The sequence below is a fragment of the Nerophis ophidion genome, linkage group LG04, assembly GCF_033978795.1.
Source record: "Nerophis ophidion isolate RoL-2023_Sa linkage group LG04, RoL_Noph_v1.0, whole genome shotgun sequence".
NCBI lineage: Eukaryota > Metazoa > Chordata > Actinopteri > Syngnathiformes > Syngnathidae > Nerophis > Nerophis ophidion.
This window is the reverse complement of record NC_084614.1, coordinates 25,716,488-25,731,298: the sequence shown is the minus strand read 5'-3', so window position 1 is coordinate 25,731,298 and position 14,811 is coordinate 25,716,488. Positions and strand designations below refer to the sequence as shown.

The 14,811-nt window shown below is 40.6% G+C and overlaps 1 protein-coding gene across 1 annotated transcript in view; it reads right to left on the bottom strand.

Moving 5' to 3' along the window:
- The window catches only part of hsd20b2 (hydroxysteroid (20-beta) dehydrogenase 2), a 16,104-nt gene extending 1,637 nt beyond the window's left edge, over positions 1 to 14,467 (bottom strand). The window contains exons 1-9 of the mRNA XM_061897649.1: positions 14,317 to 14,467; positions 9,270 to 9,316; positions 9,101 to 9,176; positions 8,810 to 8,920; positions 1,377 to 1,444; positions 1,184 to 1,228; positions 1,067 to 1,101; positions 901 to 982; positions 743 to 808 (exon numbers count right to left, since the gene is read on the bottom strand). Of these exons, the coding sequence (XP_061753633.1) occupies positions 743 to 808; positions 901 to 982; positions 1,067 to 1,101; positions 1,184 to 1,228; positions 1,377 to 1,444; positions 8,810 to 8,920; positions 9,101 to 9,176; positions 9,270 to 9,316; positions 14,317 to 14,467 (681 nt within the window). The remainder of the gene's footprint in view (positions 1 to 742; positions 809 to 900; positions 983 to 1,066; positions 1,102 to 1,183; positions 1,229 to 1,376; positions 1,445 to 8,809; positions 8,921 to 9,100; positions 9,177 to 9,269; positions 9,317 to 14,316) is intronic.
- Between the last annotated feature and the right edge of the window lie 344 nt (positions 14,468 to 14,811).

Sequence of the window (14,811 nt, the reverse complement as noted above, 5' to 3'; positions counted from 1 at the left end):
ATCAAAACTAACCAAGTTATGATATGAGAATATAATACAAAAATAGAATTATATGAGATTTTATTTTGAGAAATGGGTTCAATATCAGGAATACAGTCATTTTATTGAGCTAATGTCAAAACTTCTAGAGTCTAACCAAAATGCAACAGTATTATTATTCTTGTTGGATAATTGAACAGAATTGTTTAGTCTCCAATTATTAAGATTTCCATTCACCAAAATTCAGATTTTTTAAGTAAAATTATTTTTATGATTACTAGAAAGACAGAAGGATTCTCAGGCCGTATTTAAGCCTGGGATGATATTACAAATGACATATTGTTGCTGATACAGGCTTTTATGCACTCAATTGTGAGATATGTTATGCCAAATTTCCCAGTACAGGTTAAGATAGTAAGAGTTTTTTTGTTTGTTTTTTAATTGAATGTATCAATTTATGTTTAATTTGAATAGATATGTGTATAATTATTTATATATGGACTATTAATGCATTTTTATATTAATCATCATAATTCAATGTATTATCATATATTTGAGTATTTCTGTCATTGTTATCAATTATGTGATGAATACTTTATCTAGGGTTTTTTGCCAATATTTAACATTTTATAACATAGTTAGAATATTCGGGTATACAATCACAATTGCATAGATTGTCATCATTCGTTTTCTCTGTTTTGGAAAACAAAATTTGACTTATTCATTCTGTCAATAATTTTTCGCATTTCTGTCAGCTGTTTACCTGCACAGTAATACCCTTTGACTTGTACTCAGCATGCAGACACTGGGAGAAATAAATCACAAACGCCTGCAAGGAAGAAGAAGAAAAGGCACAAAACAAATCACAGGTAAGCTAGAATCTAACATAATTTAAGTTATTGTATTTAAATGAAAGTGTACCTTAGTGGCGGAGTAAAGGGCCAACAAAGGCTGTGCATGGATCCCCACTTGGGAGGAAATATTTATGATCAAGCCTTTGTTTCTGCAAAAGACAACCATGACAATTGTGTGAACATTCTATTACAGTAGATATACACTTAATTGGCTACCTGGCGCATTAACGTACCTTTTAAGCATGCCAGGAAGAACTAATCTTGTGGTCTGAGCATGGGGAGAGAATGAAATTAGATTGTGTAATAATCAAACATCTAATACTGTATGACATTACAGTATTAGATCTTACCTGAGCCACAGAAAGTGTGTTACAGTTGATGACCTCAGTGATTTTCTGGACACACACACACACACACGCACACACACACACACACACACACACACACACACACACACACACACACACACACACACAAACAAGAACCAAGATGTTACATGCAACAATTCACAGAGTAGTCATTTGTCATTCAACAACCATTTACCTGCTCAGCATTTGGAATTTCGAGGAATGAGGCAAAATCATCAGAGTAGGACATTGCCACGTTGTTTACTGTGACACAGACATAAGCGGAGTTATCACTATTGTTTTACCCATTGAAAAGGTAATCAAATATAGTAGGTTGGATAACACATGATCGGAATTTAAACATTCTCGATATATATTTTTGTGGTTTTGTTCTAAAATAATATACATAATCATGTGGCGAAGGACAAAATTGTATTATTTCATTGTCTTTTTTAAATTAAATTTAGTATTTCAGTTGAATAAAAACATCCATCCATCCATCCATTTTCTACCGCTTATTCCCTTTTGGGGTTGTGGGGGGCGCTGGTGCCTATCTCAGCTACAATGTACTAAAATGATCATTAAATATTTATTGAATAATATATATAAAAAATATAAAGAGGGATAAAATGCCTCAATAAAATAAAACAATGTAACGTAACACTAATCATAACATAAAATAACCTACAACATAATGTAACGTGTAACGTAACATACACCATAACATGAGAAAAGATGACAAAACAGATGCATAACTTATAACATATAAAGTCCTAACCCATATCATATAACACAACATACAGTCTAACATACCATATAAATTGACACATAACATGCAGAATAACACACAACGTCACAACAGGACTTTGAACATAACTTTGAGCATAACATAACATAACATATACAGTAACATAATAACATATAACGTAACATTACACACAACACAACATATAACAACAACGTAAACAGTAACATACCATATAACATAAAATCCAGTAACATAACATATACAGTAACATAACATTACATATAAAAGAAAACATATACAGTAAAAACATATAACATAACAAAAACAGTAACATAACATATAACGTAAAATTACATGCTGTCAGGCTTGCTGCTGACAGTTTGTTTGTGTTTTAGTTTTTCCTCTGTGTGTGTTTAGTATTTTCTGTTTTTGGTTCCTGTCAGCGCTCTTATTTTGTCTGTTTCCTGTTTTTTTCCCCTGTGCGCTGTTTCTCCACAGCTGCGGCTGATTGGCACCTGGTGTCAATCAGCCCGTTCTATTTGTACCTGCTTTTGTCCTCCAGTCAGGGCTGGATTATTGTCTGGTCGACGTCGCTCTTGTCGCTCCTGTCGTGTCGTGCCGTGTCTTGTACAAACCCCGTTTCCATATGAGTTTGGAAATTGTGTTAGATGTAAATACAAACACAATACTATGATTTGCAAATCATTTTCAACCCATATTTAGTTTAATATGCTACAAAGACGACATACAGTATTTGATGTTCAAACTGATAAACATTTTACTTTTTGCAAATAATCATTAACTTTAGAATTTGATGCCAGCAACACGTGACAAAGAAGTTGGGAAAGGTGGCAATAAATACTGATAAAGTTGAGAAATGCTCCTCAAACACTTATTTGGAACATCCCACAGGTGTGCAGGGTAATAGGGAACAGGTGGGTGCCATGATTGAGTATAAAATGAACCTTCCATGAAATGCTAAGTAATTCACAAACAAGGATGGGGCGAGGGTCACCAATTTGTAAGCAAATTGTCGAACAGTTTTAGAACAACATTTCTCAAAGAGCTATTGCAAGGAATTTAGGGATTTTACCATCTACGGTCCGTAAAATCATCAAAAGGTTCAGAGAATCTGGAGAAATCACTGCATGTAAGTGATAATATTACGGACCCTTGATCCCTCAGGCAGTACTGCATCAAAAACCGACATCAGTGTGTAAAGGACATCACCACATGGGCTCAGGAACACTTCACAAAACCACTGTCAGTAACTACAGTTGGTTGCTACATCTGTAAGTGCAAGTTAAAACTGTGCTATGCAAAGCAAAACCCATTTATCAAGAACACCAAGGAACTCCGCTGGCTTGGCTGGGCCCGAGCTCATCTAAGATGGACTGATGCCAAGTGGAAAAGTGTTCTGTGGTCTGTCGAGTCCACATTTCAAATTATATTTGGAAACTGTGGACGTGGTGTCCTCCGGGACAAAGAGGAAGTGAACCATCCGGATTGTTATAGGCGCAAAGTTCAAAAGCCAGCATCTGTGATGGTATGGGGGTGCATTAAGGCCCAAAGCATGGGTAACTTACACATCTGTGAAGGCACCATTATTGCTGAATGGTCCATACAGGTTTTGGAGCAACATATGTTGTCATCCAAGCAACGTTGTCATGGACGCCCCTGCTTATTTCAGCAAGACAATGCCAAGCCACGTGTTACAACAGTGTGGTTTCGTAGTAAAAGAGTGCGGGTACTTTCCTGGCGTGCCTGCAGTCCAGACCTGTCTCCCATTGAAAATGTGTGGCACATAAAATAGAACAGCGGAGACCCCGGACTGTTGAACGACTAAAGCTCTACATAAATATTTTTTGATATTCCAAGATGGCGGCGCCCGGACGGGCTGCGCTCTCGAGGAGCTGCTGCTAAAGATGGAACATTTGGCAGAAATACCGGACAATTCCACAAACTTTATGGCTGGCTCACATCGTGGTCACTCCGTGATCACGTACGACCGCCAGACACTTCTGGATGTGGACACATCGGGCCGTTTTGGACCGATAGACACTTGCGTGCTAGACTTGCTAACTAGCATGGGATTACATCGGCGGCTACATCCAGCGGCCTGTGAAGCAGGGGAGTCTAGTAGCAGTGGGGGCCGTCTACGGAGCAGACGCCAGCGGTGTGATCGGAAACGCGGATGCCGAGCGGGGCTAAAAACAAAGCAGAAGGCTAATCCCCACAGAACACCACTTTCCTCCATCCCGAAGACGGATTTAGATGGAAAATGCGCGACTACTGGTCTGGGTAAGGAGTCTGTTAAATTAGAACAAGTTGTTTCTGCTTTGAGTGTTTCAGAGTTGGACATGTGTTTTACTGAGGTGGCTATCTATGATGCGTGCAGTTTATCAAAGCAACAAACAAACAATCGGAAAATCCCCGTTACTGAGGTGGCTAACCATGATGCGTGCAGTTTATCAAAGCAACAAACAAACAATCGGAAAATCCCCGTTACTGAGGTGGCTAACCATGATGCGTGCAGTTTATCAAAGCAACAATCAAACAATCGGAAAATTCCTGTCGTATCAATTCCTAGATATGGTCGTAACTATACTAAATGCACTGGGCATAATAAACACAACATTATTAATATTGCTACTACGGATAATTTGATCAAAAACTCCCTAAAACAGCCCACTACCTATAATGTAGGTTTTTTAAACATAAGATCATTGTCTCCCAAAACGTTGTTAGTTAATGATATTATCAGAGACAACAATCTTAACGTCATCGGTCTCAGCGAAACCTGGCTTAAACCAAACGACTTTTTTGCGCTAAATGAGGCATGTCCTCCTAACTTTACACATGCGCATATTGCCCGTCCGCTCAAAAGGGGTGGGGGGGTCGCACTAATATACAACGAAAACTTTAACCTTAGTCCTAACATAAATAATAAATATAAATCGTTTGAGGTGCTTACTATGAGGTCTGTCACACCGCTGCCTCTACACCTGGCTGTTATCTACCGCCCCCCAGGGCCCTATTCGGACTTTATTAATGAATTCTCAGAGTTCGTTGCTGATCTAGTGACACACGCCGATAATATAATCATAATGGGGGACTTTAATATCCATATGAATACCCCATCGGACCCACCGTGCGTAGCGCTCCAGACTGTAATTGATAGCTGTGGTCTCACACAAATAATAAATGAACCCACGCATCGCAACGGTAATACGATAGACCTAGTGCTTGTCAGGGGCATCACCGTTTCCAAAGTTACGATACTCCCGTATACTAAAGTATTGTCCGATCATTACCTTATAAAATTCGAGGTTCAGACGCATGTTCGTCAAACTAATAATAATAATAACTGCTATAGCAGCCGCAACATTAATACAGCCACAACGACAACTCTTGCGGACCTACTGCCCTCGGTAATGGCACCATTCCCAAAGTATGTGGGCTCTATTGATAACCTCACTAACAACTTTAACGACGCCCTGCGCGAAACCATTGATAACATAGCACCGCTAAAGTTAAAAAAGGCTCCAAAAAAGCGCACCCCGTGGTTTACAGAAGAAACTAGAGCTCAGAAATTATTATGCAGAAAGCTGGAACGCAAATGGCGCACGACTAAACTTGAGGTGCACCATCAAGCATGGAGTGATGGTTTAATAACTTATAAACGCATGCTTACCTTAGCTAAAGCTAAATATTACTCAAATCTCATCCACCGTAATAAAAACGATCCTAAATTTTTGTTTAGTACGGTAGCATCGCTAACCCAACAAGGGACTCCTTCCAGTAGCTTAACCCACTCAGCTGATGACTTTATGCAATTCTTTAGTAAGAAAATTGAAGTCATTAGAAAGGAGATTAAAGACAATGCGTCCCAGCTACAACGGGGTTCTATTAACACTGACACGATTGCATATACGGCGGATACTGCCCTCCAAAATAGTTTCTCTCGTTTTGAGGAAATAACATTAGAGGAATTGTTACAACGTGTTAAGGGAATAAAACAGACAACATGTTTACTTGACCCTCTTCCTGGGAAACTGATCAAGGAACTCTTTGTATTATTAGGTCCATCAGTGCTAAATATTATAAACTTATCACTCTCCTCGGGCACTGTTCCCCTAGCATTCAAAAAAGCGGTTATTCATCCTCTTCTTAAAAGACCTAACCTCGATCCTGACCTCATGGTAAATTACCGACCGGTGTCTCACCTTCCCTTTATTTCAAAAATCCTTGAAAAAATTGTTGCGGAGCAGTTAAATGAACACTTAGCGTCTAACAATCTATGTGAAACCTTTCAATCCGGTTTCAGGGCAAATCACTCGACGGAGACAGCCCTCGCAAAAATGACTAATGATCTATTGCTAACGATGGATTCTGATGCGTCATCTATGTTGCTGCTCCTCGATCTTAGCGCTGCTTTCGATACCGTCGATCATAATATTTTATTAGAACGTATCAAAACACGAATTGGTATGTCAGACTTAGCCCTGTCTTGGTTTAACTCTTATCTTACTGATAGGATGCAGTGTGTCTCCCATAACAATGTGACCTCGGACTACGTTAAGGTAACGTGTGGAGTTCCCCAGGGTTCGGTCCTTGGCCCTGCACTCTTCAGCATCTACATGCTGCCGCTAGGTGACATCATACGCAAATACGGTGTTAGCTTTCACTGTTATGCTGATGACACCCAACTCTACATGCCCCTAAAGCTGACCAACACGCCGGATTGTAGTCAGCTGGAGGCGTGTCTTAATGAAATTAAACAATGGATGTCCGCTAACTTTTTGCAACTCAACGCCAAAAAAACGGAAATGCTGATTATCGGTCCTGCTAGACACCGAACTCTATTTAATAATACAACTCTAACATTTGACAACCAAACAATTAAACAAGGCGACACGGTAAAGAATCTGGGTATTATCTTCGACCCAACTCTCTCCTTTGAGGCACACATTAAAAGCGTTACTAAAACGGCCTTCTTTCATCTCCGTAACATCGCTAAAATTCGCTCCATTCTGTCCACTAAAGACGCTGAGATCATTATCCATGCGTTTGTTACGTCTCGCCTCGACTACTGTAACGTATTATTTTCGGGTCTCCCCATGTCTAGCATTAAAAGATTACAGTTGGTACAAAATGCGGCTGCTAGACTTTTGACAAGAACAAGAAAGTTTGATCACATTACGCCTGTACTGGCTCACCTGCACTGGCTTCCTGTGCACTTAAGATGTGACTTTAAGGTTTTACTACTTACGTATAAAATACTACACGGTCTAGCTCCATCTTATCTTGCCGATTGTATTGTACCATATGTCCCGGCAAGAAATCTGCGTTCAAAGGATTCCGGCTTATTAGTGATTCCCAAAGCCCAAAAAAAGTCTGCGGGCTATAGAGCATTTTCCGTTCGGGCTCCAGTACTCTGGAATACCCTCCCGGTAACAGTTCGCGATGCCACCTCAGTAGAAGCATTTAAGTCTCACCTTAAAACTCATTTGTATACTCTAGCCTTTAAATAGACTCCCTTTTTAGACCAGTTGATCTGCCGTTTCTTTTCTTTTTCTTCTATGTCCCACTCTCCCGTGTGGAGGGGGTCCAGTCCGATCCGGTGGCCATGTACTGCTTGCCTGTGTATCGGCTGGGGACATCTCTGCGCTGCTGGTCCGCCTACGCTTGGGATGGTTTCCTGCTGGCTCCGCTGTGAACGGGACTCTCGCTGCTGTGTCTTGGATCCTCTTTGGACTGGACTCCCGCGACTGTGTTGTATCCATTGTGGATTGAACTTTCACAGTATCATGTTAGACCCGCTCGACATCCATTGCTTTCCTCCTCTCTAAGGTTCTCATAGTCATCATTGTCACCGACGTCCCACTGGGTCATTATTGTCACCAATGTCCCACTGGGTGTGAGTTTTCCTTGCCCTTATGTGGGCCTACCGAGGATGTCGTGGTGGTTTGTGCAGCCCTTTGAGACACTAGTGATTTAGGGCTATATAAGTAAACATTGATTGATTGATTGATTGATAAATCAAGAATGAGAAAGAATTCCACTTTCAAAGCTTCAACAATTAGTTTCCTCAGTTCCCAAACGTTTGAGTGTTGTTAAAAGAAAAGGTGATGTAACACAGTGGTGAACATGCCCTTTCCCAACTACTTTGGCACTTGTTGCAGCCATGAAATTCTAAGTTAATTATTATTTGCAAAAAAATAAAAAATAAATTTTATGAGTTTGAATATCAAATATCTTGTCTTTGTAGTGCATTCAATTGAATATGGGTTGAAAAGGATTTGCAAATCATTGTATTCTGTTTATATTTACATCTAACACAATTTCCCAACTCATATGGAAACGGGGTTTGTATTTGCAGCGTAGCGGTAAGTTATGTCCGTTAGATGTTTGTAGCCTACTGTTTTTTGTTCCCTGCTTCCAGTTTGTTTTGTACCACACATTACGACTTCTGTTTTCCTGCTCGCTACCCACTGGCTTCCACGCTAGACCCTTTTTGTTTTTGCTAGCTTCCATGTTAAGCTCCTTTCTTTTCTAGCTCCCATGCTAGCTCCCTTAGTTTGTTATCCGCCTCGTGCGCGCTTTTGGTTATACCCCTTTGGTTCGTTCTTGTTCTAATATTTTAATTAAATCATGTTTTCCTGTTCAATGCCTGCCTCCGTCTCTGCATCTTGGGGTTCGTCACAAACTAACTCTGACACATGCTAGGCCACCAGCACGTAACTTCACCATGCATCGTGTACAGAAGACTGATATGAACTTTATTTAATCACGTCCATCTTTAGAATATTTTTGGTGATGCTTATGTTATAACATTGAACTACATTTGGTATGATTAATAATAGCTGCTCTTTGCTTACCTAGTATTCCGATGTCCATGTCTTGTAGTTGTTTGGCAATGAAAGGATAAATGTTGTGTTTGTGTGTGAAGTCCACTCGAATGGTGCAAGTTTTTTGTCCATACTGACCCTCTGACAGACAAAAATAAAATGTTATTAGGATCATGATTACAATGGTGATTTACAGTAATAGGGGCCAGAATCCTGCCATATGTTTTGGCTACCAAATTTTATTTTCAGGGCCAATACAATACTAATATGCATTTTCAAAAGTATTGGCACAATTTTTTGGCCCCTGTGACGGCTCCTCACCAATCTCTTTGGCCACCTGTCGAAGCTTCTCGCCACATCTGCTCACTAAAACGACATTCAGGCCTCTTTGTGCCAACTGAAGACAAGAACACATTAAACAAAACCGTTAAATGATGAAACATAGCCCTGGACTTTTCCAGCAACTTTGTGTACTATTTAGGAGACTCACCTCTAAGGCATAAGCTTTACCTATTCCAGATGTGGCTCCTGTGACAACTATAGGAGGAAGCAAAAAGATTTATATGAATAAAAACATTGTACTCTACCAAATTTTAATACAGGTTGCTTGTCTAAGAGGACAACAAGAAAAAATAAGCAAAAATGTACATTAGGACCGCATAGTAAACTCAAGTACACACCCGCCACAGCTCAATGAGCCATGGTACTGTGCTGGTACTCGCCTTATAACAGTTCTAGGTAGGTAGGTCTTTAATTAGGTAGGTAGGTAGGTCTTTATTGCCATTGCAACAAGTACAACAACATTTTTGTTTACAGCACAAACCCGTTCAAGATTAGACAAACAAACAGTGTACAGGGTTACAGAACAGGAACGCTGATGGTTCGCCACGAGGCGCCCTGTTAAAGATGGGAAAAGGTAAAACGCTGGGGAAGAAGATGAGTAAAAAAATACAATCTAGACTGGGCTCCTAAAGGGGCCTAGTCTGGAGTGGGAAAAAAACTCAGTGCAATGCACACATAAACACGTTACATTTAATCACGACAAACTCGCAACCGAGGGGCGGGGAGTTGGGGCCCTGGAAGGCGACTGCTGCTTTGAAGCGCTGCCATCCAACCATCACCCCAAGGGGAAAAAGCGGTCGTGAAGGCGTGGGGTGGTGTGTGGGTGTATGCCCAATTGTCTTGGGTGTGATGATGTAATATTTATTAGACTGAGGCCCTGTTGATTGTCCCATGGACAAGAATAAATATATCCCACTTACCCTGAAGACATAATACAGGTTGTAGATAGTCATGGGGCATAATGAATATTTCTGCAAGCATTATTATTGACATTCAGAAACAGGCATGCTCGTGATCTAACCCAGGTTATGAAGGATTGCGAACTCAGAACTGTGAACATTTTCATTGTAAACTCACAGAAAATTGCTGGCAAACAGTAGCATTAAATTTGTAACAAACGCAGCAACGTTCTCCGGGTGTCGTTGCCACTGCGCTAACTAGGACCTGATATCCAGCTGGAGACGTGTTCAACAATAAATGAACAAAATACATTAGACCTTTAGCCACAACATAATCTGGTGTATTTTAATACCACACAAAATAATCCCGCATAATAATCATCATCATCCCCTCCTGTCCATGTAACCCGCCAATACAATACCAACACCCGCACAACACACTCAACCCCACAGCCTAAAGTGTAGTTCACCACACAAAGTTTATACAGAAAAAAAAAAAGCTAAAGTCCCCAAGGTTACATACGCGACATGCAGGTAGCAGCATGCACGTGCGGGCAAGCAATAAAATGTTGGAAGCCGCGGCGGACTTACAGTACAGCGCAACCAACTCAAGTCCATGCATCCATTTATTTTCCACCGCTTGTCCCTTTCGGAGCCTATCTCAGCTTCATTCGGGCGAGAGGCGCGGTACACCCTGGACAAGTCGCCCCTTCATAGCAGGGCCAACAAAGATAGACGACATTCACACTCGCATTCACACACTCGGGACAATTTAGTGTTGCCAATCAAACCTATTCCCAGGTGCATGTCTTTGGAGGTGGGAGGAAGCCACACAGTCACGGGGAGAATATGCAAACTCCACACAGAAAGACGCTGCAGGGTCTGATGTCCAATTTGGACTTTTTTGTCAAATCCAATTTTTTAGTGGCCGTTCTCATTATTAAAAAAATTTGATTTCTAATGTGAATGCAATCTGACCCGCAGGCGGACATGATTAGATTACCAGTAGATTTTTTTTTTTTCTACTCGCAGGTAAATTTGCCTTGCAGTCAGAGACATGCATGCAAAACAGTATAATATATACAGTAAATAAAAAAATAAAAAAATAAATTAGCTACACAAATTGTCATTATCTCCATCATCATTCTATGCTGCCTCATGAAGTACATTTAGTAAACCTTCAAATTGCATGGCATAAAGTGCATATGTGTCACTCTTCATGATATTGTCATCATCATCTTCACCATCATCAACATCAGTATCAACCACAGCATCAAGACCGCCACGACCACTGTCAAAGGATCACAGTTCTCTTGAGATATACTGTATGATGGCTGCAGGGACCTGTGCTTTTTAGTTTTGAGCCTAGGTACTAGAGATGCGCGAATAGGCAATTATATCATCCGCAACCGCGTCACCAAAGTCGTCATCCACCCGCCGTCCACCCGAACCAACATTTTATCAGGACCGTTACCGCCCGCCACCGCCCGCTGAAGTACATCAGAGGTTGGTCACCTTTACCACCCAAAGAGCTGTCGAAACCCGTTTCACAGAGTAACGAAGACAATTGGAGCCGCTAAAGTTCTCGCGATTATCCAATTGGCGTTCATCTTGATGACAAGGAAATGGCCGTGCTGTGAAGCCATTGCCTTTGACACCTTCAACAACATGTACACACCGATTGTTAGTCTGGCATAATGTTGTGTGCAGCTTCCGCAATCACACGTACAAGATTGAAACGCATACTGGGTGATACAGAGTACACTGATGGTTGTGATATAAACAACTTTAACACTTACTAATATGCGCCACGCTGTGAAGCCACACAATACAAGATTGACAAACACATTTCGGGAGAACATCCTCACAGTAACACAACTTAAACGCAACCCAACAAATACCCAGAATCCTTTGTGTCCGTGACACTTCCTGAATACATTTTACACCCCCGTGCCCCCAACGCCGCCCACCTTACCGATGCACAGGGTGGGGAGGTTTGCTGCTAGCGGGGTGTATAAAATAGTCAGGAAGTGTCATGGATACAAAGGATTCTGGGTATTTGTTGTGTTGCGTTTATGTTGTGTTACTGGGAGGATGTCCTCCCGAAATGTGTTTGTCAATCTTGTTTGGTGTGGCTTCACAGCGTGGCGCATATTACTAAGAGTGTTAAAATTGTTTATATCACAACCATTAGTGTACTCTGTGTCACCCACTATGCCTTGCAGTCGTGTGCGTGTTGCTGCGGAAGCCATACACAACATGTTGCTGGACTGACAAGCAGACCGTATATGCTGTAGAGGGCGACAAAGTCAATGACTTCATAGCACACCCTAATACTTATTACCTGGGTGACTGCTGGTAGTCATTCTAGAGAATATTAGTGTCTCCTATTGACTTCTTCGCTTTGTGTAACACGGGTCTTAAATGGCTCTTTGAATGGCAAAGGATACCGATCCCAGAACCATGTATACCAAATATTCCGGATGATTCAACCGCCACCCGCCCGAATCTAATTAAAATCAATTTTTTCGTCATGTCACCCGCCCGACCCGCGGATAAACTCCGCGGATGAGACCGTAAACCGCGCATCTCTACTAGGTACTGTGCACATGCGGAAAAATGGGAGGAGAAGGAAGCCACTGTGCCACTGCGGTGTTTACAGAAGTAAAAATGTCTGCAGCTGTTGTCGGTTTCAGTGCTGGCCCATTTGTTGCAGTTTCAAAGATTTCGTGAAATCAACGGCAGCATTTTCTGAACCAAATTATTGCACGTAGAAGATTAGGAAGGAAAAGGACAAATATGTCTGTTTAAGGGGATGATTTGCTTTGATGTTTGCTTGAAGAGTGTGTCTGTGGGCGAGCAGTCAGTGACAGGAGTGGGGACACTTTCATGTGATTTCCTAAAACATTTTATTTTCAACTGTTTTCTGCTCCGTTGTCTACTATTCATTTCGTAACCGCCTATTTTGGCAAATAATTATGACCCTTTTCACTTTTTGATGACATTCTGGTCGGATGAATGCGACCGAAGCACGGGAGCGTTCACATTGAGGACGCACCACGTTTTCATCCGATTTATATCCACATACAAAAGAGGCCTGGGTCGGATTTGAAAAATTCGGAATTGCACTCTTCACACTGCACACTGACATGAAAAAAAGTCTGATACAGTTGCGTATGGGCAAAAAAAAGCGTATTTGACCTGTAGTGTGAACAAGTCCTAAGGCTTTACTTTTCAAAATGTGCTAGCTGGATGCTAATTTATTGGATATAGGCTCCAGCACCCCCCGTCACCCCGAAAGGGACAAGCGGTAGAAAATGGATGGATGGATGAATGCCATGGACATGCTATCGGTAAGCATTAGCAATTTTACATGGCGATTTTAACATCTCTAAATTTGGTATTTAAAACCACCACTAAGATACCTGTTACAGCCACACAGCTGGTGTGTAATAAATACAAAGTATTCTGTACACTACTGCCATCTAACATCTTGGAATTGCATTTGCATGCAAAGTCTACTATATATAGTATAGTACGGTTTAGTACAGTATTGTACTACAGTACTTGCAAATGAGACACATAAGTGTAAGAAGAGAAAATGACAACTGGACAGCACAGCTCAATGTTTATAAGGTAGAAAAGCGCTATACAAGTACAACCCATTTATTTATTTAAAAAAAAAACACAAAAAAAATCCAACATATTTTTTATTTTGTTACACATTTAAACACACAAAAGTACTGAAAAGTGTTACCATTATCAATTTCCAGGTGCTGGGAATTGGTACTGTCCCAAATTAGACAGGTACCCATCCTGAATCCTCATTCTTTGTTTCTCTTAGAGCTTCACCTCCCTGGCTGTTTTTCTCTATGTTTCCATTTTTTCCTGTTTTATTTTGTTTCATTTTATGCCAACAATTTACCGCGGTTCGCAAATGGCCCCTGGACTGCACTTTGGAAACCCCTGATCTAAGCTGTCAAATGTCTCCAACTTGCAACCAAAACATAAAAGAAATTACGTTTTAAAAGACAAAATGACATGACTTTCATCATCAGATGTGTGCTTATTGGCGGAAAAATGCCACATTTCTGTTATAAATTTGATTTTAACATTGAAGCTGACAATTTTTGTAGCTCCAGTTTGATTTTCAGGCAACATCATCAATCCGGGTTGGAAGAAGTATATAAGTAGCACACACTGTAACATATCATATTTTGAGGTATAATAAACTACAAGAACCTTAGCGCCATGCTTACATTTTCGCAAATAAACACAAAAAATGTTAAACATTACCTGCCCATTGCCCGTAAGTCCTTAGATCCACTCGCCAAAACTCAGACCAAATGAACTCTCTGAAGCCACGCCAGCATTTCCACCCCATTTTAAGCAAGAAGAAAACTAGCGTGAATCCGCCAATGACCTGCAGTATATCAGTTGAAGACATTTTGGACTGTGAACAAAGTATGGTTCTATATGTGAGACAGCAACAAGTATTTATGTGCCAAGATGACCCCTGCTCCTCCCTAAGTTGCTCCACCTCTTACACACAGACACAAGAAATAGGAAACTACTATATACTGTACTTTTTTTTTTTTTTTTTTTTATATGGACAATACACATTTTATTAATTGATGCCATAACATTTGTGAAAAGAGGGGAAAAAAGAACTATTTATAGTATTAATCATGTGCCTTTGATGTGGAATTGTTTTTAATGCTGCAAAAGTATAGTAAAAATAAAGCGCATTTTGACAAATAATAAATCATTAATTAATGATAAAAAAAGATA